Source organism: Trachurus japonicus, chromosome 12 (genome assembly GCF_045865225.1).
Source record: "Trachurus japonicus isolate A0001 chromosome 12, Traja_1.0".
Lineage (NCBI taxonomy): Eukaryota > Metazoa > Chordata > Actinopteri > Carangiformes > Carangidae > Trachurus > Trachurus japonicus.
Window position 1 is genome coordinate 19,330,617 of NC_140918.1, and position 25,287 is coordinate 19,355,903.

At 41.8% G+C, this 25,287-nt stretch overlaps 1 protein-coding gene across 1 annotated transcript; it reads left to right on the plus strand.

The window, feature by feature from the left end:
* Positions 1-474: 474 nt before the first annotated feature.
* On the plus strand, positions 475-23,387 carry npdc1a (neural proliferation, differentiation and control, 1a). Its single transcript, XM_085793761.1, has 9 exons — positions 475-799; positions 11,025-11,171; positions 19,149-19,244; positions 19,468-19,701; positions 20,060-20,126; positions 21,562-21,652; positions 21,786-21,865; positions 22,051-22,150; positions 22,250-23,387. Exons 1-9 carry the CDS (start codon positions 679-681, stop codon positions 22,319-22,321), a joined length of 1,008 nt encoding a protein of 335 aa, XP_085649887.1. The 5' UTR covers positions 475-678; the 3' UTR covers positions 22,322-23,387.
* Positions 23,388-25,287: the final 1,900 nt, after the last annotated feature.

Consider the following 25,287-nt stretch of genomic DNA (forward strand, 5'->3'; position numbering starts at 1 on the left):
CAGTGCGGAAAAAGTGCCACCGTTTTTTGTTTTTGTAAAAAGTGTAAATATCGAGCGTTATGCTATATTCGTCATTGTGTGAGAGTTAGGGATGTTTAAAATAAACGACCTAATGCATATCTAATTTAACACTATCTTGGTGACATGTTTTCTGTATTTAATCAGCATTTTCCTTGTAGGCTATCTCATGCTTGTCTTAAACAGGCTACGAAAGTTAAATATTTTGACCAAAACAGCACACACAAAATTAAACACAAAAACAGCTTGCAACCAGTCAGCCGTGGATAGGCTATTTTAGACACAACAGCCGCCGTTATCTACACACAGACACGTTTTAGTCTTTTAAAAACGGATTTTACGAGTTGACCCTGAAGGCAGCAAGTCAAACACGCACACATACAGGAGCTCACACGCCCCCTCCTTCCCTGCCAGAAGCTCCTCTATCTTTAGCCCTGCCACGGATTACAGTGCGCAGTGTGGACGGACTGCTCTCCCGGTGTAAACCTGCTCGAGGTTTATCGCTGAGGCTTTCGCTCGCATTACAAAAAAAAACAAAGAAGAAAACAAAACAAAACAAAACAAAAACAACACCGTAAACCGACACAGATGGGGGAATGACAACAGCCTCGGTCCCTGCCAGCGGTTCTTCTCCGTCCACGAGAAGACTCTCCAAGGAGGATGCTGCTGTTGCTCCTCTCCAGCCCGCGGAGGAGCGGACGCCAGCGCCGGGCCTCGCTGCTGCTGCCGCTGCTCGCCGCGGTCCTGCTGTGCGTCGTCTCCGTCGGTTCTGCCCTCCCAGGTAAATACAATAACACATCACAACACTGACACTGACACCGACAGCACCAGACACAAACCAATTATCCGCGACACCATTTAAGCTTATCATCCAAATAACCCAGGCTGTCTGTCTGTCTGATCATTAATGCATCTCTAACTATAACGATGAGGCAGGTGATCAACAGAAAAGAAGAGGTTTTCTATCTCAACACAAATTACCGTAGGCTACTTCTAATTATGTGTTGTACTGAGAGACGTTTTGGACAGGTTGGACAAGAAAGTGCATTCGTGTGGGTGATAAGAGCACAAGGCAAAGACAATAGAGAAGACAAAAAAAATCTTTCCTTCCTTGTTAGAATCCCTGTTTCGTTTCCTCCTATGACTAAAAACATGTTCTATGTGGTTAACTTATCTCAGCAGCCCATGTCAAGGAGCTCCTATGTCAAGGAGTAGCCTACGTGGGCCACAACATTTTCCCACTGATCTAGTTAACTTTGAAAATGATGTTTCATCAAAAATCAGAATCAAATGCCTGTTACAGTGAAGTTACAGTCACATTGTAAAAAAAAACACAGTTCAGCATGAATCCATCATCTGAAAAGGGGGGGAGCATTCATTGGCAAAAAGCAACTGTTTATACGTTTCCTAATGAGTTTAAACTGTAACTGTAGATTTCCTGAAACATTAATTCACATTCTCTCAATTAAGTAATTGATTAATCTGAAACCTGGTAATTGTTTTGAGTCTGTTTATGAGCATGAATGTGTGTGTGATGGGGATCCTATGGCTGTAATGGTTGCTGCTGATGTTCACAGGGGAGATAATCTGTGTCTCGGTTTTTAACACCGAAACCCTGTGGGAGAACCAACAGATGGACTGTCACATGTAATCTTTAGCCTTTATCTGAGAGAGAGAGAGAGAGAGAGAGAGAGAGGGAGAGAAATGCTGTAACCTACATGTTCTGAACATTTTCTGCTCTGTTCTGGTCACAGATTTGCATGAATTTATAGATGTTGATGAATTACTTCCATTAAATCATCCATGCAGTCATCCAGTAGTTCACTCCATCCCACTGAAGACTGTGTGCGATTAATCAAAAGGGTGTGTAGCGTCACAAACAAGGAGGATGGAGAGGCAGTGTGATGCTGTATTTCCCCCCTGATAGGGTACATTTGAAAAGTCCAGTGGGTTTTTCCCCGTGTCATCTCGAATCTACCACTGCAAATCTCATTATTTCGTCCCTGGTGTGTCGAGGAAAAAAAGTGTAGGAAGGACGGTTGAGCTGACATCGAGAAGTTTTCCAGTGTCAGAAAAAAATATCATCATTTGTTCGACACAACACCTGTTACACTTGAATGCAGCTTGCTCATAGCAGCGTGCCACAGTATGTCAGTATGTGGGCCATTGTTTGTGGATGTTGTGTTGAAAATCAAAAAGACGAGGCAGAATAACACTTTTTTTTCTCGAGCCAGTGTGACAGGAACAGGATTCACAGCACGGTTGCACAATGTGGCTGTACACAGCAGCGTTACAGGGATCATTTCTACGCCACCGCACATTCAGAGACTTTATTAAAGATCAGTAATTATAATGGAGGCGTCTCTACAGGACCTCAAAATGCACATCACAGCAGTTCCAGTGAGTCAGCTTTCGGGGCGGACTTGCTGGAGTGTGACAACAGCATGAAGTGCATAGCAATCAAGGTGTTTGATTCAGCAAACGTCGACACATCACCATGTGTGAACCTGCCAGGGAGCTCGCACAGAACATCGGGTTCTTGGGATGGAAGAAATCCAGAATCTCCATAAACCCAATTAATTACATAAACAACGTCTTGTCTGCCGGCCAAGATACAGAATTAATTATCTTATAGCATGCTGAATATGTTGTATTAATTCAGGTTCAGCCGGGGCATCTTTTTGTCATTTGAAAGTCACTTCTTTTTCCACTAGAAATGTGAATTATATGCGCCTTCTTGCTTTTCTAATTTTAGCATCCCTCTGCAGACACATCATCATCATCCTCGCATCTTGATATTTTGAATCGGGCCTGATCATTGCTGTGCTGCCACGTTGAAATGCCACATTTGTCATTCACCGAGGCCAGCGCTCATAGAAGTCGTGTCATTGTTATTCAGGGAGCAGCTGCCTCCAGCCGTTTCTTCCACCAGGATTAAACTTTAACGATTCATATCTTCAGTGTCACGCTCTGTCTCCTTTTCACACGCATACGACACGACGACTGCTGGCTTTAGTATTTTTCAATGACCCTTTCTTTTTTCTTTTTTTTTTTCCAACCCTGCGGCAAAAATCATGTGGCAGTCATCTGCGTTGTAGTGGGGACGGAGAGCAGTAAAAACTGAGGTGGAACAACACCTGCACATTACCAGAGGACAAACACACCACTGACACAGTGACCAGGCTCATTTAGATCTCCTTTTCTCATATGACTGGAGAAGAAGTCAAGTGTGCATATATTATTGTAGGGTGTTTTGGAGAGATTTTATTATTTAGTTCTTTTAGGATTAAGAATAAATTTGATCCTTGAGCTAAAGAGAGCTGTCAGATTGAAGTGGGTTTGAACTGTGCACTGTCTAGACCTGTCAATAATAATAATAAGGACACTCTCTAAAAGCTTTTGATGGAAAATCACTAAATCTCTGCGATGAATAGTTGATAAGCCGCAGTGTAACAGCGACACATCTGGAAAGACAATCTGGCTGGAATGAGGAACCAGATGATCTTTATCTAAAGATCTAAAAGGGCTTTTATGGTCTTTTTTTTCCAAAACAGCAGACAGTGTGGTGACGCAGAGGATCATCTAAAATAACACTTGGTACAGATCCAATTTGTTCTACCTTATTTTTGATATGTAATGTAGCCTATGTGAACTCAGAGCTTCCAGGAAGTAATTTAGAAAATGCAGCTTGAAGCTAACAAGTGCTCTGGTTTCAAATTGGTTTGTGATGTTGTCTGTGGTCTTGGAGGAGGTTTGACAACCAGTGTTTCACGAACCAGAGAGAGAGAGAAAATTACCACCCAGTCATACGGTGGTAACCGTCATACTGAAAATACGTAACAGCCAGGAAGTCGTATTGATTCACCTCATTGTGGTCTCCGTCGTGTCTCAGCGTGGAGGTCTGGCATTATGAGGGTGGTCGGCACAGGCTTCCTTGTGGTCGCCGCTCCGAGCCCCATGTTTGGCTTCTTCATTTGAGAGAGCTACCAGACCACCTCTCCAGGAAATTAGAGGGCCAACAATTATCTAATCAACTAACAGACTGCTATCAGATATTAGATCAAACCGAGTCATCACAGTCGGACCCAACGGTTGAGTCTTTTTGTCGAGCCCATTTCGAGATGAAAAAAGGCCCAATTTGCCATGTCAGCTCTTTTGCACGCCAAGGTTTGCACTTGTGTGCAACCACATCCTTTTGAAGTATGGCAGCTTCTGTGTACCGCCGCCGACACTTCCTTCACTGTGCTAGTACCAAGAAACATGACAGAAAAATCTATAAATATTACCAGGTATATGAGGTGAAGTAGTCAAAACTCAAGAAATACAAGGTCACTGTAACTTCTCTCATACACCACGCTTTTCTAACAACTTATAGGCAACTGAGGACCAATAAATATGATGACCCTGGAAAAGACAAAAAAAATAGACAATTCAAGCAGCTTTTATTTCCCACCTACATGTAGCCATTGTATGAATCCCTTCAACCTTTGTTCTATTTGTTGCAGGGCGCGCTGCTTTGCTCCACTCTAATTATAACGACAGAGTAATTATCCCTGGTATAATGGGTTAGACTCGCCATTGTCTGACATGACAAGAGTCACTGCAACAGAAAAGACAAATGACAAACACAGGGAGAGATAAGGCAGAGACGACACGACAGCAGTACAAGCAAAGACAAACAAAGACTCTACCAGAAATTCTTAGACATTTTTTCAAATTGCTTCCTTTTCACCTGTTATCTCTCTATAGTCACATACGCAGTGTATTTCTAGTGTAGTGTATTTCCTGCCTGTCTGCCTGCCTGCATGTGTGCTTGTAGGCTACCTATGTTAAACAGGTGGTAAGTCATGCCCCAGTTTCCACCAGTGTAGTGTGGCTCAAAAAGTTACATAGAACTTGAACACCTACACACAGTTTTCACAGAACTAGACGTCTAAATGAGCCACATGACGCTGGGTTCGGAGAATTTAAATAATCTAGGTTAATGTCGCAGCTGTTTCCGCTGTACGGTATTTGTGTCAGACTCGGCATAGACAGAGCAATTTTCTGACTTTATTTGGCAGTCGACTCTGAGGCCCTATGCGTAGTGGTTTTAATGCCAAGGCTACACAAAGCCAACAGGGGTTTATCGATTCTTAAAATGCCAAGTTCAGTGTTTAGTTTAGGGTCAATTTCGATCAGTTACGAGTTATAACAACATGCGCAAAAAAGGTTATTAGAAGCTAAAAGTAATGTAGATAAGAGCTGCTGTTAGCCTTCTTACAAGAAATCTTTATCAATATAAAGGTTTATGCTCCAGTATCAGTGTATATTAGAATTTGTTCTGGAAAATCAATAAAAAACCTATTTCTAGATTGAACAAACCTTTTTTCCCCAGACATAGACGTAAAATCAAATCACATTAATGCTAAAATTGATATAAAGTCTTACATAAGCTTCCAAAGCCACTGTGTGTCTACCTAGATGATGAATGACCAGAAGACAATCAGGATAGCTGAATTAACTGAAAACAGTAAAATGAAAAAAAAATCTCAGACAATGATAAATTCATTTCCCCACATGGTTTACATGATTAAACCTTATTGTGCTGCTGCCTAATCCTAATTCCCAGCATATAATAGCAGCATTTGTCATCTGATGCCAGTGAAAACAAAGCTTTAGAAACAGGCTGTGCGGCATTTGTTTGATTTTGTCATTTGACAGTGAGACATAGTGGACAAACATGAACATATCAGTGTGTCTACACGAAAAAACACACACAAATGCACACAAACGGGAGCACACACACACACACACACACACACACACAGGCTATCCATGTGGAAATGAACATTGGTTGCGTATCAAGTGAAGAGTGCTCAGCACAAGCTCTTTAATGTTTCCACTTGATTTGGAGTGTTTGGCTTACTTCCTGTCTGCTATCAGAGGGTCAGGAAACACACAATGGGAGTGTATGACCCATGGCCTACCCATTTCCTATACCTCAACTCTAAAATCTCACTCACACACACAATTGTGGAGTGGATTTGCTGCATTATATCAGGAGAGCATCTCGAAGCAGCTCAGGTTAACTGTGACTTGAAACTGTGGACTGCGGTGTGCCTGCATTTGTGTGTGTGTGTGTGTGTGTGTGTCTGTGTGTGCCCGTGAGTGTGGGTGTTTACCAGGCTGTGTGAGAATGCCTCTGTTTGCTTCTCTGTTCTTCCTGGCAGGGCTGCTGCTGAGCACAGAGCCTGGCAACAGCAGCAGCAGATGGTTAGGAAAGTCATTTTTCACTTGTTCCAAGGACTACTTTATGAGCCCCCGAGTTGCATAATGATTTTTCACACCTCTACTGCCATTGCCGAAACCAAACTACCTACTATACAGTACTGCAGAAACGTGTCTGATTCTTCTGTTTCCATCTCCCCGTCTGTCTTTTGTTTCTCGGCCTCTCCCTCTGTCTCCTTTTGATTGAGCTGTCTAATTAGCGACGACACTGTGTGTGGGAGGCTTGTTGCTGCCATGTCCTATGGCGATTTCACGTTCACTTCTCTGGCTCCTTTGTTATGCTGCTAAATAGATTTGAGCTGCTTTGTCACATGATTATCATGATAAGTATCGTTCATTAGTTGAACCATGTTTAGAAAAAGAGCTATTATTGTAAATGCTAGTTGCTTAGGTAACATATTTTATACAATTAGGCTGTTTCAGTAGGGTAATAAGAACAATGTATTCACAGCAACAGGTGGTGAACAGAAATGAATGCAGGTTTTTTTTTTCCCCCCGGATTGTCGTACGTCTTCTTACAGCCTACACACACTGGGTTTGTGTGTGTGTGAGGAGAATAATTATCTGCATTCATGTTCCTGCAATAGGTTCCACCACATTAACTTCCCACGTGATGAATAACAGATGAAGTGCTGACCAGAGGTGTTGAGATTCAAGCTGCATTGTTTTAATGGAGAGTGCAGTGCAGATATTTGAGAAAACCGAACACAACACACCCCGATGTCTCCGTTTCATAACAGGGACGAAAATCTTCCTGTTTTGTCTCGGACGACAGCAAGTTATTTATGTGTCGGGAATGGAAAATGTTAAATAGTAGGATGTCTGGGGATAAGCAGAGGACAAGACGAATACAGCGAGTGATTTAGAGACTTATGTGCAGTGCAATTTTTCTGATGTTGTGTTAGTGTGATGACATTGACGCGTAGATGAAGATGAAGTCTGACACTAATTTCCTTCATCTCAAAACCTAAAACACAGTGGGACTAATTTATGTCACTGTAAAATGAAAATAAACAATGAGATAAGTTGGTTGAGAGGCTTTACTGTAGTGAACTAAAGGAGCAACATTAAAGCAGAAGTGCGATATTTTTGTGTTAATATAAGTCTTAAATAGTTATATCTTCCGACAGCAATCACTTACATAGAGTGTTTGGACCGAAACACGGGTCTGTCAGTCACTCTGCTCTGCTCTGAGCCGAGGAGAAAACTTTTCTTGTATCCTACAATTTTTATCCAATGAGGAGAGAGAACGGCATGAAGGGCTGTGTGTGCAGCCAAGGGATGCGCCTGAATGTGGTGACGTAGGGACGAGGACCAATAGATCCATGACGAGGGCGGGGGCTGCTAACTCCATCGACTGACAAGATGTTATGGTGCGTTCAAGGCAACCCGTAACTCGTGTTTTTCCGACCTGTGAAGTCGTACCAGTTCAATCTGGTACGAGTTCACGGGTCGGAAGTTACGAGTGGCCGTTATAGTGACTTTCACAGGTAAAACAGGTCGGAAAAACATGAGTGGGTTGCCTGGAACGCTACAAAGTTGTAAGTCATGACTTGAAGCTGTAATTTACGGTTTCAAAAGCTTGCCTGGAACGCAGCATTAGCCAAAACGACCGGATCGCTTACTTCTGCTTTAAGCTAATGCAACACTACCGTTAACATGTTAACAACAAACATGTAGCCCCTGAATCAATAGGTCAAAATTCAGCTTTGGCACAAAATAGATGAGAACTTGGTTTTAAAATGTTTCAAATGTTAAGAGGCTACAGCCATGAATCATTTTGAGGCTGTAGCTGACATCAGTGTTTTGAGATGAAGGCTAATATCAGCATCATAACATGCACAATGCTTCAAATGTGCACTGTCTTTGTTTAGCTAAAAGGGGCTAACCGAAGTCATTAAGCGTCATTGTCTGGACAAATTGTTCAAATTTATTCTAAATTTAGACTCAGCCATATACAGTCATGCCATTAGTACTAAAGCTAAAAATAGATATTTTCAATGTCATTTCTCGTCATTCTGTGATGTAGCCTAGGCCTACACTCATCAATGAGTTGATGAGTAAGCCTGTGATTTCCAGCCTGAATCACATGCACACGTACGAACACACACTTATCTATCTATCTAATGTATTCTAGTCACTTATCTTTCAAAATGTAGGTTATACCTCACTGTGGCGATGAGGTTAGGTCATGGAGTGCGAGACATGAGCGTGTTACTGTGTCTGTGACATGAGTGCAGTCGTCACTCTGCAGCTGACCTTTACCTAAAGCTCTTTCTGCTCAGACAGTTACCAGATCAAAGAGTTTTTAAAAAAGGGGAACGTGAGTGAATCTGTGTTTTTAGCCTGAGGTCTCGCACTTGTCTCTGTGGTGCGCACATGCAGAGCTGCACATGCATACAGACATGTGCCGGAAAATTAATTCCACCGACACACAAGTGCACACTCACATGAAAACACCACAAGGACAGAACAAGCTATTTCTAGGGGATGGTTATTTTTTCTCTTCTCTAAGGTTAAAGGGTTGAAGCAAATCGATAAGAATATGTGACAAGGGGTTTGATATCTGGAGGGAAATGAGAGGCAAGGCATGTGACAGGTAAAAATAGAAGCCACGACAACCGAGGGGAGGGAACTGCAAGAAAATAATTAAAAGAGAGAGAGACAGAGAGAGATCTTTGACGTAACCAGGAATCAGGGGTGCGTGCGTGGCACACGAGCCTCACGGCACTGTCACAGCCATGTTGAACGACCGAGCAGGTGACGCAGCAGTTAAACGTAGCTACAGGTGACGGTGTTGTGGATGAACCGTGGGAGCAGAGACAGAGCCTGACAGTAAATAAGAAGCAGCAATCGAAGGTTGTCAGGGAGTTGTCCACTTTCATGTTAGTTTTAGGGCACTTAGGAAAACATTTGCTTTCCTAGCCTGCAGGTACGTCAGTGAATGCAGCATTTGTGCAAAAAGATGAAATCGAAAATGCTCCTAATATCACTCATCCAGCCACCCCCCTACCCCAAATCCTAACCTTATCATAAAAAATTGAAATGTTAATGATTTCCCACATCCCCCACCCCCTCTCTTTCTTTGACTCAAACAGTCAGGAAAACAAAGCGTCTCAGATTACACATGCGTCACTCCACCACTGTCTCCCCACGGCCTCAGACCAGTCAGTGAAATAAGAAGATGTGTGTGTGTGTGTGTGTCCCTTTGGTGTAACTGTGATGTGTAGATTTGTTGAAATGTTTGTGTGTTTGCACGGGGGTTGTGTGTGCGTGTTTTGCCGCCATCTGTTGTGCTTACACCTTTCTGATGTTGTTAAACGTTTGAGATTTTCATTTTACAGTTGAAACAGTTTATTTTTTCTAGTGTAACTGTGTTTCAGTGTTTCTGGTAGGGAGGGTTGGGGTCAGAAAAGGTGTTTTACTTAAATTGCAACAGGAAGTGTGGAAAAAAAAAAAGGAATGATCGAAGATTGAGGCATCAATAACTTATATGAACTCTTATATTCGTCTCCGAACACCAAAATCCACAAGGAATCCACATCCACAGCAGTGCAAAGCTATAAACTCATTTTATATTGAATTATAGTCTGTATGCACAGGCACGAGAAGCAAGCGCTCTGCCCCTCCTCTGGCTGCAGCTCTTCATCTCACCAACACTTCCTCTGTGCACATGTGCTCCTTTCATAACTCACATCTTTCCTGATATAACAGCTCTTGTTGCCATGGAGGTGACTGAGATTTCTCCTACAGAGACCTCCTGTCATGTGTAAACCTCTGCCCCTCTTTGGCAGCAATTGAAAGACAATGAGTTGGGTAATAATTGCAGTCTGTTGCAAAACACAAAGAGACGTTCATTCATTCATTCATTTTTATTATTTGAATTTTGTATAATAAACTGTGTGTGCTGAAAATATCCACAGCAATTGTATAACCCACCAATCTCAAATTGTTTTATTTCTCTATTTTAACAGCCTTGACCCATTATCTCTCACAAATACTAGATTCACCCCGCCCCCCCTCCTGTCTGTCATCCCCCACCATGCAGTTCTCCTTCAGCTGTCCTGCTGCGCTGCACCCTGTGCTCTGTATCCGCTCTACCTGCCCTCTGCTGCCAAACAGACCTGCTGTGACCCACTTCTTTCTTTGTGGGGTTTTATCGCCTGCTATGTGGGTGTGTGTGTGTGCTGTATATTTCTAGATACAGCGTCTGGGTTTTTGTTTTTGTGCTAAACTGGCAGCAGTCAGGTCAGGGGATTATCTCACCTGACTGCGGTCAGATCTGTGAGCAGCTGTCGCTCAATCTTTACTTTGGTTTAACCTGATATGCTTTACCAAACAGGTGGGGCTCACTACATTGTGAAATTTAGAATATAACCCAGATATGTACTTTCATTACAGTCTAAACATTCTTGTCGTATTTGACAAACGTAGGGCTTGATAAGGTCACAGCAAAATGTAAGCGTTTTCAAAGCTGTGATGGAACTGTGCTGAAGACACATCCATTCATAAAAGCAATGACGATTATAAGATTCAAACAGCTCTTATTCTGAACATTTTTATAGTGCTTCATTCATCACATAACTTCCTCATTTAACTGTCTCAAAAATATATAGGGGTAATAAACTTTATTTGTATGGCTTCTATCACACAACAGTTATACTGGGATACTAATAAAACTGTCCATCTCTCTCTCTCCCTCTCTCTCTCTGTCTCTTTTTCCATCCCACCCCCAGCTGGTTCTAAATGCCCCCACCACATAGACTGTGCCAAAGAGGGACGTCGCTTCTGCAGACCCGGCTCCTCCCACTGTGGCCCCTGCCTCCCGGCGCTGCAGGAGAACGTGGAGGGACGCTGCGTGGAGAGGAGGCACCGTCAGCACGGTATGAAGAAAACACATCTTCACTTCACACACACACACACACACACACAAACACACTCATAATGCATGACTCGGCATTCACTGTGCACATAAGCACCTGCTGTTTCATCTGAGGCCCAGAGAACTGAGCTGCACTGGCTCTATATACAAACAACCTGACACGTTACACTCAGGTAGCTGGAAGGATGTAAAGAAAGATCTCTATCTATCTATCTATCTATCTATCTATCTATCTATCTATCTATCTATCTATCTATCTATCTATCTATCTATCTATCTATCTATCTATCTATCTATCTATCTATCTATCTATCTATCTATCTATCTATCTCTCAGTGATATACAGATTGTATGAAATACAATACATCAGACTGGGAGAAAACAATAAAGTCAAGTATTTTTGGAGTGAGAGGATTGGAGATTTGTTTGTTCTTTGACAAAAAGTTTTTTTTTTTTAATAAATGCATTGTTTAAAATAATTTTCAAGTTAATTTCAGTGTCAAAATGTCAAATATTCCTCGGGTTCAGCATAATGTTTAATAGTAAAGTTACTATTTTGGCGGTTGTGCAACGTTTTCCAAAAGGAAAAATGACCAACACACACCTCATCAGTGTGTTTGCTGAAGGAGAAGATGGAGCTTGTTCAGAGCGAATTGAAGCCTAATGAGGAAGGGAGGTTATGTTTGTTCTTATCAGCCTCAGTTCCAGTGAAATGAAATGACAGCCGACACTGCAGCTTCTCTCTAGCCATAATTGAAATATTAGAGTGCGTGTAAAAGCACCGACTGACTGGCTGTTATTCTGTCTCTGTCTGTTTCTGTCCTTTACATCTTCACTTCACATTAGTCCTTTGTCACAGCCTCTCTTCTCTCAGGTGATGTCTGTATCCTGTTGCCCACGTCTCTCCTCTCCTCCTCTCCACCCTTTCCTCTCGATTGCCTATTGATTCATCTCTTTCTCTCTCCTCCATCAGCCTCAGCCTCGTGTCTTCATTCACTCTCCCTGTTTCACTTCTTTTCTCTCTGCGACCTTGGTGCGGTCCTCGCTCTTCCTCCTCGTCGCTCATCGTTCGTGGTGCAGCGGTCTGATCCTCTGTGTTTTTTAATCTGTCCCTGCTGTGTCTGCAACATACCCAACACACACACACACACACACACACACACACATACCACCCCCACACACTGCCTGCTTTAATCACTTAGATGGCATGCATCTCTCTCTGTCTCTCTCTCGCCCTTCATCTCCATCAATGCCACTCAACGAGAGAGAGCCAAGCCTCTAAAATAGATCTTATTTTTCTGATTTTCGCGGCACGGCACGGCGCTGCTGGCATACACGCACACGCCGCGTTTCAAGCAGGCTCTCCGGCAATTAAAGAGAGAGGCTGAAACATCATGTGTGTATCTGAGTTTGCTGGCTTGCCTCCGCATGGATGTGTATGCGCACGACTGTGTATTTATGTCTCTTGATGGGCACGAGTGTGCGGGATTAATAATTTAGATGGGTCTGCGGCAGGAGAGGATACAGTACAAACTTGGCTCAAAAATATTGGCGGCAGCACCAGAGAGGGAAATAAACATGAGGAGATGAGTGTGAGGACATATCAAAAAGAAGGGTCATGTTGTTGTTTTTTGTAGTACAGTCATCTGATGATAAAGGCAGATTAGTTATCATTTAGTTGACTTTGGATTGCCTTTTGCATATTGCATTTTTTAACATCAAGTCTGTCAGTTTAATATACGTGATGCTGTCATATGCATGTTGTGAATGCAGCAGGATCATACCCTGGGCTAAGCTCCCTAAAGTGGTTACATAAACTCCAGAGAGCCCACAGCTCACAGGGATCGCCACGGGAGACTGACACTGACGAGCACTCGTGCGTATACACGCAAAATGTTTAAAATGAAATGATTAAATTACGAGTCCACACTCAGTCCCCCGTAAATGTATCATGCTCGGTTTGTTTGCTCTGTCGGGGGCAGCGCACATCAAACACGTTTTAAAGAGCTGCAGTCCGGCCACGACTCAGTGGTTTGGCAGCATCGCTGAAAACAAATCACACTTCAGAGGAAGCCTTTGCGGGTGTGTTTTCACTACTTTTTATCTTACAATGTTAGTCTGCTTTTCTTTTGAAGCAGAAACAATACATAGAATATATATCCCATGATGCAGCATCTGCATACCAAATAAGTGTCAGCTCATGTTGTCTTCCTATTGCTCTCTCTCTCACTCACACTGAAGCTCACAACTGAACCTTTATTTTGTGAGGAAGCCTCTTCTTCTTTTTATGTTTTATTTTTTACCGTGACTTTTTGTACTCTCGCTATTATGTAAGTAAAATTTTTCCCATACATGGGATCAATAGAAAGTCTTTATCTTAAGCAAGGTTTCCTTTTAGTTGTTCTTCTGATTCAGTTTTCTGAGTTCATCCTCAGCATAATCAATCAATCAATCAATCAATCAATCAATCAATCAATCAATCAATCAATCAATCAATCAATCAATCAATCAATCTTTATTTATAGAGCACCTTTCATACATGAAAATGCAACACAAAGTGCTTTACACACATAGAAAAATAGAAACAGAAAAAACAATTACAAGTAACCCCCCCCCCCCCCCTCCATACTGCACACACACACACACACACACACACACACACATTTGGGAGGACTCGCAGGCCGTGCCACAGGGGGCACCAGCGGACAGCGCCCCCAGCAGCAGCCCAGACACAGCTCCCAGCGTGGAAGACCCCCCTGAGGAAACACTGGAGTTAAAGCTAAAAACTAAAAACATAAGATAGGATAAAAACCCTGAAAAAATAAGTTAACAGAGTAAACAGCTTAAAAGGATAAAAAATATGTAAGTAAATAAAATAAGTAAAACAAGTAAAATTATTTCAGGTTAATAACATCTTTAAAAGCAAGATAGAAGCAGAAACATAAAATAAGATAGAACCATAAGAAGAATTTAAAATCTAGTTAAAAGCCTGACTAAAAAGAATCAGTCTGACTGGCTTTGTAGAACTTGTTACTGATCTGGAAAACTCATAATAACAATGTCAAAGTCAGTTACATTTCTGGCAGCGTTTGATGCTGAGATATTCTGTGAATCCAACAAAAAAAACTTAGATGACTCAAAAATGCAATGTACAGGTGTGTGACCGTAAAGTATGTATGTCCTCAGAACAAAATAAACTGAAAAGAAGTCAACACATCTTCATCTCACACCACCCAGGATTCTCCCTCGTCGCTGCCTGCAGCAAGTCGTGTCTCATTCAGATTCCTCTGCGGCTTCCATACGTCTGGTTTTCCCTGTATGACCAGACTCTATGCTGCTTCGTAGCTCTAATGACTACACAGTTGTTTATGTCTTTATTGATTGCTACATTTTTCATCCATTGGCTGTGGTTTATTTTTAATGATTGTCACATCTCTGGCATTGCAGTAATATACTTTAATTTTTATCATTTGTCCAGTTGGTGGATGTATCCTGTGGGGGTTGCAGGGTAGGAAAGAAGTGAAGATTATTAGAGCTCCATAATGAGTACAACTCTGTTTATCTGCTCTGGAAGGTTAAATAATGGACCAATACATTTTTAATGAATCAGTTATCACAGATCTCCAGGACAGCAGCAGAGCTACTGTTTTTTTATTTGATTTTATTGTTTCTGTCATATCTCACTGCTGCTCCTCTTTCCAATTCCCTCCTAGTTCATTCTCAGTCAGTTCTTAGACTTCTGTGGCCTCATACCTTTTGATCTATTATGGCATTTCATTGCCTGTAAATCGGAGGAACTTGTTCTAGCTGGAAATCACTCTAAAATGCCAAAAATGTCGCATATTGTCACATAATCAGTCCATGGAGGATGAGAGCGAGCAGCAGGTGAACAAGCAAGTCAGACAGCACTTTGTATTGAAAGTAGAACCTGCTCATATTTGACATAGAGGTGTGCGCTGCCATCGGTAAACACACAAAATGCCTCGAAGCCATGTCTTTTGTTCAGAAGAAGCACTAATGTATTCTTTGCTGTATCAGTTGTTAAGTTGTGTTTGTGCTAAAGGCAGAGTTGACGCCATGTCGCCCAGTGTTTTATCTGGATCATCACTCTCTGTCCCCCTCTCTCTCTCACACAGAGGTCTGGTCTTCATTGTTTATACATTTATTACATTATGCAATATTCAACAGAGCCAGCGACAAAGTGGAGGCACAATAACAACAAAAAGGCCAAGACGCTCCGACAGCTGTTTGTTAGCGGCACATCCAGCACGAACAAATGTCCTACAGCAGTTTGCTTTGCTGGCACAAGATTACATCACTAAACTGAGGGAGAGCTAAACAACGAGCTTGTTAGTTCAGCAACAGTTGAAACACAGACACTGTTTTACAGCCTTTCACTTCAAATGATTGATATCACCGTCTGATTATGGTGCTGTTTTGTGTAAGTTACATTTATTTGCCATATATCCAGTTTTAGATTTATGGTTGTTAGCACATACAACTTCCACTATTCCACTTTATAAATCTGATCAAATACAGTAGCTTCAGCGCAACATTTACTGTTGACTGCTTAGAATATATATACACCTCCAGTCTGAAAACTTTATATACGATAGTGTAATATGTATATCTTTTTTTGCAATAAATTTATATGTTTACTACCCTACCTTTAAATATTCCAATAATACCACTACACTTGGGTATACCTATTCAGCTTGATAGATTTCATGAATAGTGGTAATTGACTGATTTCTATGCATGTTAGTTGATATGATATTCTACAAATGAAGATACAATGTTTTTAAAAGCACTTGACACTAGTGACTGACCTAATATCTAACTACCAGGAAAAAATAGAGTGAAACATTTACAGTATTTTATTGCAGACTTTTTTTTGTTCCACTGGTGAAGACAGGTGGGACTGTTTATTGAAGGTTAGAACATGGTTGCTCACATTTCCCATATCGACTCAACTGTGTGCATTCAGTTGTGACCGGCTTTTTTTTTTTACAGCAGGTGGGAGGATGAATGACTCACTGCCAAAAAATTATGAGCTACAGCGACACTATGTTACCAACTTTAAATTTAATGGACAAAATGACATTTTAACTGCACGGCACTCCTTATATGAAGACAGAAACTCATAAAGAAGATAGGATATCTGTGTTTACACTGTGACTTCTCTGGTTCCTTCCCTTTTCACTTCTTGTCAACCTTTCCCCCTGAAAACACTGGGAAAAGTACATGAATCAGATGTGGCAACTGAAACTAGGAGGCCCGCTTTATTTATTCTGGTATCTATCAAGTTGGCCAATAGATCCTGGTTTCAGAGGATCTGAGAGTCAAGTATCACCTGTGGCCTCCCCGTTGTCTGCCCTCTACAGAGGCCATGTATTAAATAACCACTAGAGGGCAGCAAGACACTCAGAGTGTCAATCAATAGTCTGAATAGAGCAGAGGACAGAATCCAGTAGGCATTAAAAAGACAATGGAGGGCATATTAACTAAGTTCAGTAGTATAAAAACAATGAAGTACTCTGTTAGTGTTGGTTATACAACTGATTTCTATTTTCATTTCTCTGTATTAATTGACAGATTACTTGAGTAGTTTATGGAGAACAGCTTCTTAAATGCTAGATTTAGTTTAATATCTTATTTATCTTTATTATTATTATTATTATTATTATCATTAATACTGTTTTATACATTATTTGTGGCTTTTGGTGAAGGCCATTAAAAAAGTAGTTGTTACTTTGGGCTCTGTTAACTTGCAGCAGACTTTTGAGGTTATGTAGATTAAACTAATTAAATGAACAATCAAAACTAATAATCAGCAGATAACACAAAATCCCTATTTTCTGATCCAATGCCAGGCGGAATGACCATTGACTGATAGTATAGATAATAATTTTCTAATTTTCTTAATTTTCTTTGTAATAGTGCCTCATTTAATAGTTTGTTATAAAAGCATTTCGATTGTTCGATTTCTTCTACTTGTTCTGTTGTTTGAGTTTTTAAACAGGGAGAGGGGAGGCTAGGGGAGGGAAAGTAGTGTGTGTTCCTGCATGTGGAAGAAATGCGAATGGTTTTTAAGTGAGAATAGAGAGCAACAGATGTGTGTGACCCACAATCCCTGTTGAGCTGTTTAGTGTTTGTTTGTTGTACCCAACTGCCCCCTGGGTGCCTCTCAAGGGGTTATGGGTCATTATCAAGCCGGTGACAAAACTCCCCTACACAAGGAGAGGTGTGCGTGCTTAGTCAGTGTGTGACAAACTACACACGTACACACAATAGACACTTTCTTTGGGGTGAATCATCAACTTCAGTAGCCGTCAGGCTTTCACAGTAAAAGAAAAAAAAAAAGAAACAAAAAATCGTCCCATCCATTAAAAAAAAAAAATCCAATCCATATTTAAAAATCATCACCAATAAATCTCGTCTTCTATTTTTTGAGTCTTTTCTAAAATTTAAATCTGTACCACACACGCGCTCCTGCCAAGCCACGCGAGCACGGTTGGAGCTCTCAGCCACCTGCAAAGTACAGATGGTGCATCCCGCCTCCACAGACACCTGCTATGGAGTGCACTAAATGGCCATTAGTGGAGGGGGGTAAGAAAATAACAAAGCAAGGCAGTGAAAGTGCTGGCATGTCATATCATACACATTAGCTGGGCCAGATGGCCAGCCTTCTGGAGCGAAAGTGACACTGTAGCCATTAAAAGTCATGCGGATGGTCGTGATATTTTGTAATTACACATTTGTTTGGATAGATTTTACTGGCAACTGTGGTTTATTTATTTATTTTTTCTTTCGCATTGGCACATATGCAGTCAGTGTCACACAAATCAGCTGTACATATTGGCCCATTATGATCAACAAAGATGGAATCAGGCATGTTTTAGCTTCTTTGCAACTTTTCTGCATAGTTTCTTAGTTTCTATGACACAACTTCACCAGCGTTAAGTGCCAATACCTGTAATTTGATATTTGATATATTGCAGGGTAACTTTATAGAGGGAAACAACACTTTGATCACCTCCATTAGCAGCGAGCTATAGGATCTATTGTGAACGTAGCAACTGAAACCCAGCGAGGCAAAGGTTTGGCTGATTGCTCCTGCCCCCTGCGGTGTTTCCTCACCCCCACCGGCCACACACACACACACACACACACACACACACACTCTCTATAGGCCCTAGTCTCCCTGGAGACTGCGACAGTACAGCAGGAATGTGGCTCACTGTCTGGCCCCGAGGGCTGTTAACAACAGTTTAGTATTGTCCCCTTTTTTATCAGTCCATAAACAAACAAGACACACGGGCACACTCCCTCCCAGTGTCCATCACTTCGGAGGCATGGCCCTGAAAAACACAGGCACTGACCAGGAACAGGCCTGTACACATGATGACACTGTGTTCATGCTCCTCTGTCTCTGGCTCACTGCACTCACAACAGGAGCTGCACATTACCCACAGTCATGAAACTAATTAGATTCTCCAAACACGGGGCCGGCAGCAAATGAATCTGCATCTATTTTCATCTTTTAATCATATCCAGGTTTTCTTCATCCTGGACTGTTAAGGAAATGAATAACACTGGATGTTTTTCACTGTCATGATATTTCTAAGACCAAACAAATAATTAGCACAGTAATTAGCAGATTAACAAACAGAATATGATCATGAAAGAATAATTTGTTGCACCCCTCAAGTAAAAAAAACTCCTACTTTTTTTTTTTTTTACAATTTGTTGTATATTACAGCTAATTTTTTGTTAATAAGTTGCTGTTTTATCCTGGTAACTCTGTTTGATCTAAATGCCTTGCATGTTATGTGTATGAATGGAAGTTCTTTGTTTATTATAAGAAGCTGCAGTGTTAAATGCATGCTGGATTTCTTGCTGGGTTTTTTTGTATCCATATCTCACACCTGTAATTTCTCTGGAAAATAATCAGTGACTCTTGTTTTGTCTTGTCCAGGGGCCTACTACCCTGAACTGGACGAGGAGATCGACTACCTTCAGACTGTCATTGAGAAACAGGAAGTGTCACAGATCAAACCGCCAAAAAGGCCTGGTAAGAACCTAGAGTGCAAACTCAGGAAAACATAAATATATACTATATGTAAGCAAAAAAAAGGTATCACTTCCTGTTTTCAGTTAAGATGTGTATGTGTTTTAAAGCCTTAAGACTGCCTGTCTTGTGTAGAACGACTCTACATGTTCTGATATCTCTGCCATATATTGTTTTTTGTTTATTTTTGCTGTTAAATCAGTCTTTGTTTATGATTCTCTCTCAGTTACCATCAACTCCCAGGCAGAGGTTAAAAAAACCAAGACAAGTGACTCAAGACACAAAGAGAAAAGCCAGGCTCGTCTCTCAACCCAAAGCCCGCGGTCCTCCACTACTACCCCCGGCTCTACGGGGTCTGCCCCCCCCAACACGCCGACCCCACAGCCCAGGGTGACGGGAGCCGAGGGCAGAGGTGGACCCATCGTGGTCCCAGCACCGAAGAATGACAGAGTTATTGTCAGTGAGTATGACCTTATGTCCTCCATGCGGTGATTCAGCAAAATGTAAGAGACTGAAAAGGCTTTTCTAAACCCAGAAAGTCTATTTGTAGAGATTTCGACATGCAGCTACAAATGACTTTATAGATCTAAAGAGATTGTGTTGTTTAAAGTGGATGTGGGTTTTCTGCCTGTAGTGTTTTCTAATAATCCTGAACAGAACAGACAATCGAAACATCCCTGTGTATTTACTGTTTCATTAACGATAACTACTCAACATGAATTTTAGTTGAATTATATCAATAAATTCTCCGTATCATTATTTTCTCCGTAACATGTCTCTGTCCGCCCTGTGCTTCCCCTCTCTCTCTCTCTGTACAGTCATAATCTCCCTGTGCGTGGTGGTGGGCACTGTGGCTGTGATCCTGGCAACTGTCTGTTTCGTGAAGTAAGTCCGACCACACAAGTCACGAGCAATCTTAGTTGATAACTGATTTTCAATTGTGTAATAAACCAATCAAGTGGTGGAAAAGATGAGTCAAATATATAGCCATATAATATTTACAAGTTTTTAATCAAGTTATTTCCTGCCAGGTTTATTCTCATGAAAGAAGATTAACATATGATTAAGAAATCATAAGGCGATATTGTGTGTTTGTCAGTAGTGACTGACTATACAACTACACAACAGTTTAAAGGACAATTCCGGGCGAATTCAACTCTGGGGTGTATTTTCATATCATTTTAGGTCTAAAAGAATGAATCTGAAGATCTTCAGTTTAATCGCTCCTGTTTTGCGGTAGTTGCGTCTGTCCCCGCGTCCCCACGGCAGCAATGAATGGGAGTGGATGTAAGTTCCGCTGTTTAGGCTGTTTCCAGCCCTCAAAGCCGCAATTTTTTTTCCACAGACAGCGTCAGATGGAGACTCAAACATGCACCGAGAAGTTTATTTACTTCAAGCAAGCCGGCATGTTTGTAAAACTAGATCTAATTCAAAGTCTCCCGGAGTCTCGCGCGAGACCCAGTTGCCGTGCGCGGTGTGTTCACATGCAGTGGGAAAAGCTACCGTTTGTGTCATAAACACAGGAATATCAACTCTTTACTTGCTTCAAGTAAAAAAAACTTCTCGGCGCATGTTTGAGTAGCCACCTGACGCTGTCTGTGGAAAAAAATGTACACTTCAAGCAAGTAAAGAGTTGATATTCCTGTGTTTATGACACAAATGGTAGCTCCTACTGCGCCTGAATACACCAGCACTGCAACTTCGGGCTCGCGCGAGACTCCGGGAGACTTTGAATTAGATCTAGTTTTACAAACATGCCGGCTTGCTTGAAGTAAATAAACTTCTCGGTGCATGTTTGAGTCTCCATCTGACGCTGTCTGTGGAAAAAAATTGCGGCTTTGAGGGCTGGAAACAGCCTAAACAGCGGAACTTACATCCACTCCCATTCATTGCTGCCGTGGGGACGCGGGGACAGACGCAACTACCGCAAAACAGGAGCGATTAAACTGAAAATCTTCAGATTCATTCTTTTAGACCTAAAATGATATGAAAATACACCCCAGAGTTGAATTCGCCCGGAATTGTCCTTTAAGGAAGGAAATGTTTAACTTTACCTCTCAAACTTTAGTTCAAACAACAGTACTGTACTGTATGTATTTTATCTGCCAAGTACATCATAGAGATGTCAGACAAAAAGTGATATAGAAACCACATTTTCCAGCAGAGACAAAAAAAAACCAACCTTTAGGCCACAAAAAGTTGCTTAAGTTTGCTGTTCATAAGTCATCATCTGCAAGTTTAGAAGAGAAGAGGATGTGTGAAGGACAGAAACAGCCCCCAGTTTTGCCACAGACTCAGATTTATCATGCCCCTCCTACAGGTTGCAGAAAGAGTCACGCCTGGCTCAGAAGGTAGACTACCCAGCCTTCAGAGGCCCGGGCATACCTCCCGCTGCAGCTACTACTGCTACGGTAGGTTTCCCCCACCCGAAACTCCTGCTTTCTCCTCCACTGAATTGTTCAAGTTTGTTGCAGATTGTCACTTCTTCTGCGATCCTTTTTTATTTTCAGTGTCTCATTCACACTTCCTCTGTTTGTCCTCCAGACAGGGGACAAGACTCTGGCCCAAAGCGCCCAGATGTTTCACTATCAACATCAGAAACAACAAATGTTGTCAATGGGAAAGTACGTTTTTTCTTATGCAGTTTTTCTTCACTCTCTCTGCCACTCCCTCGTTTTCCCCTTATCTTACCCCTCACGTCTTTTTGTAGGCTTAATCTTAAAATCTAAAATCTTCAACCACATCCTCTGACCTTGTCACCTCTCTGCCTCAACGCAAATGTCTTTTTTTTTTCCTCCGCCTATTCTAGTAATAAACCTGAACAGAAAGTCATCGACAACGAAGTCACATCAGATGAGGAAGAAGTGGGTGGAGACTTCACAGTATACGAGTGCCCCGGACTTGCACCGGTGGGTAGACGCACGCACACACACACACACATGCACACACACCCATACACATGCACGTGGAAAAAACTTGACTAAGAATCAATTTTCCCTCCTTAACAGACTGGGGAGATGGAAGTGAAGAACCCTCTATTCGACGACTCAACTCTACATTATCAGGAGAATCACAAGTGAATGCTGAATACTTTATGCACACAATCTCAAACTCAAACACACAAACGTGCAGGCATACAAGCCATTTCTCTGTAAGATACCTTACGATCCTGGCAGAGTATGTGGTAATGCAGTTGATTATTTTCTTGTAAGCCCTTTACTATACCTGCCCCAGCTCTGCTTTTTAATACGACAAATGTTGGCTTTTTTTTTCTTTTTTTTTAAATTTAATCCTCTCTCTGTTTTGGAGCATTCCTATCTTTTAAAATATAGTTTTGAGAGTCCTCCTACGTCCGTTTTTTTCCCTCTCTATAGGTGTTTTGTCCTGTTTAAATGTTAAAGTCTAAGTTAAGTTAATTTTCTCCTCATGTCCCTTTTGTTACTTTCCTTAATTTCTGCAGCTATTTCCAAAGAATGTGATACAGTATCAGGCGTGTGTGCACCACACATGCACCCTCCCCCTCACACACACACAAGTTGAAAAACAGGTGCCCTCCCTGCATTTCGTCATGCATAGCTAGTGGCTAAACCACATTCCTAACTGATACCTGGGCAGGAAATGGTTAAAATCTGAACTCTGTGATACCAAACTCCCTTACTCAACACGGGGTTTAGAATTGAAAATGTTATCAGTGGTGTTGCTAATTTTATGTCTTGTCATATAAGCTGCACATAAAGATTTTAAGATTATATAGAATATAAATATATATATATATATATATACAGAAATGAAGTACTCTGATGACGTCTGTTTGCATGGTTTACTGTACTGTGTTTGAATCATGGCAATGCTTTGATGAGTAATTCTGCCTCCTGTATGTATGCATCCTGTCGATGGAGGAGGATTGTACAGTAAAAAAAAGTGACTTCTTAGCACTTGAATGAAATTTTGAAGACAAACTATACCGATGGATGTTTAGGTGGTAAATCTCACTATCTTGTATCGTCCCTCTTTCCTCTCTGTCCTCCTGTCGGTCCCAAGTTAACCTCGTGCTGCAACATGTACATACAAAGTGTGAAAGTGTTCACCTTTTATAGATATTTGTACATGCAGACCAAGGAAATAAAACTTTTTACCACATGTGAACATCACTTTGTCTTGCCTTTCTTTGTGTGCGTTCAATAAAAAATTATCAGGAGAAATTCAAATTGGGGGAAAATGAAATTAAGGGGCGTCGTTTAGCTCAGCGGGTAGAGCCAGTGCCCCATATGCAGAGGCTATAGTCCTCGCTGCAGCCGGCCCCGTATCGAATCCCGACTCGGGTGGCCCTTTGCTGCATGTCATTCCCCTTCTCTCTGCCTCCCCGTCTCCTGTCTCTTTCAACTGCACTATCAATTAGGCAAAAAGCCCAAAAATATACTTTTAAGAAAAGAAAATCAAATTAAGAGGCCTGATATAACAATCTAATAACCCAGTTGTGTAAATTGTAATTAATTGTTGCAATAAATCAACACAAAACAATGAAACTAATAGAAAGTATAAATGCAAACGTATGTATTTAATCTTGGGGGTGCTTGTAGGTCAGTGATGCATTTGGTCTTGCATGTTGCAGACTCTGTGTGGTTTTTGTATCCCCGTTTAACCCTCAAAGACGTCATTGACTACTATTGGAGAGGATGTGGGTGGAGGTTGGGGGCTGGGGCAGAGAGAATGCTTGCACGCACGTCTATGTGAGTGTTGTGTATGTGGTTATATGTCTGCATGTGTTGGGGAGGGGATAGGTCAGTCTCCTGTCCCCATTGAGCCACATGCCAAGGGCCATTAAAGCCCTTTGTGCCGGTGCACAGTGGAAGGAAGGCAGCCATTGGCCCTCGGATGAAAACCTGAGTGGGTGGAGGGTCTGTGAAGGTGGGTGTCAAAGGCAGGGCCATTAGGAAGAAAATCAAAAAGCCATCAGACTTGTTTGTGGGAGACGATTGTGCCGCTCAACAGGAGGGGCGGTATCTAGATTCCAGTGTCATGACGTTATCAGTCAGAAACTTGTGACTGAGATTTGTGCCCACCATGTTTGAACATCATTTATCATGTTTCTTTTCTTTTAAAAAATGACAATCAAGCAATAAAACATCCTTTAAGTTGTGTTCAGGCAGAAGGAGGTGTGATGTAATATGTAAAGTATATTTTGGGGGGCATTTTTGCCTTGAATTGATTGATTAGTGAAGAGAGACAGCAAATTGGGAGGCAGAAAGAGGGGGAATGACAAGCAGCAAAGGGCCGCCCGAGTCGGGATTCAATACGGGGCCGTCTGCTCTACCAACTGAGCTAAACCACACCCCTATAGACGTAGTATTTGATCGCTTCTTACATTCTTAGGAGGAAGTTCAATGTTTTGTACAGTTTTCATGATGGAACGTCTTCTTTTGCAACCACATGAACCGCCGAAACTATCTCACCTTGTTAATACGTGACATTTTCACACAATTGCGGGTGCAGACATGAGCATAGCCGTACATCCTCAAGAGGAAGATGATGGTTAATGTCACAGAGGAAACTGAAATAGGAAGAAGAAAGTAAAAGACAGATGAATAAATGTGTATACCTTCTCTTCTCTTTTAGATTTTAGACATGAAAGACTTCAGTGAAAGAGGAGTTGGAGGATGTGTGAACACAAAATGGTTGTGCTTATTGTTTTCCAGGTTCGGGGACAAGATGCTGCCTTAATCACAGTTGCCATAGCATTTTCATTACCTTCTAAGAGCTGCAACTAGTTTCTTCAGCGGGGTTGGGGTTAACGCCCCCCACAGTATGCTTTAATTTTCTATAAATGAACACAGTCTGCTGTGGTGGTTCGAGGAAGAGCAAGGAAACTGATGAGCAATAGCTAGAAGGTGACACGTGGGGCTTAGTTTTCTTCTGACTGGTGTGACCAGTTGTGGTTTGTGCAGCACGCTCACTTCACTCCGCTTCTTTCATCTCAGACTTTCTTTCCTTTCTCTGCTTGACTGGACCTGCCCTGCGAGTAGTCAGCAGAGACCTCTGAGGTGTC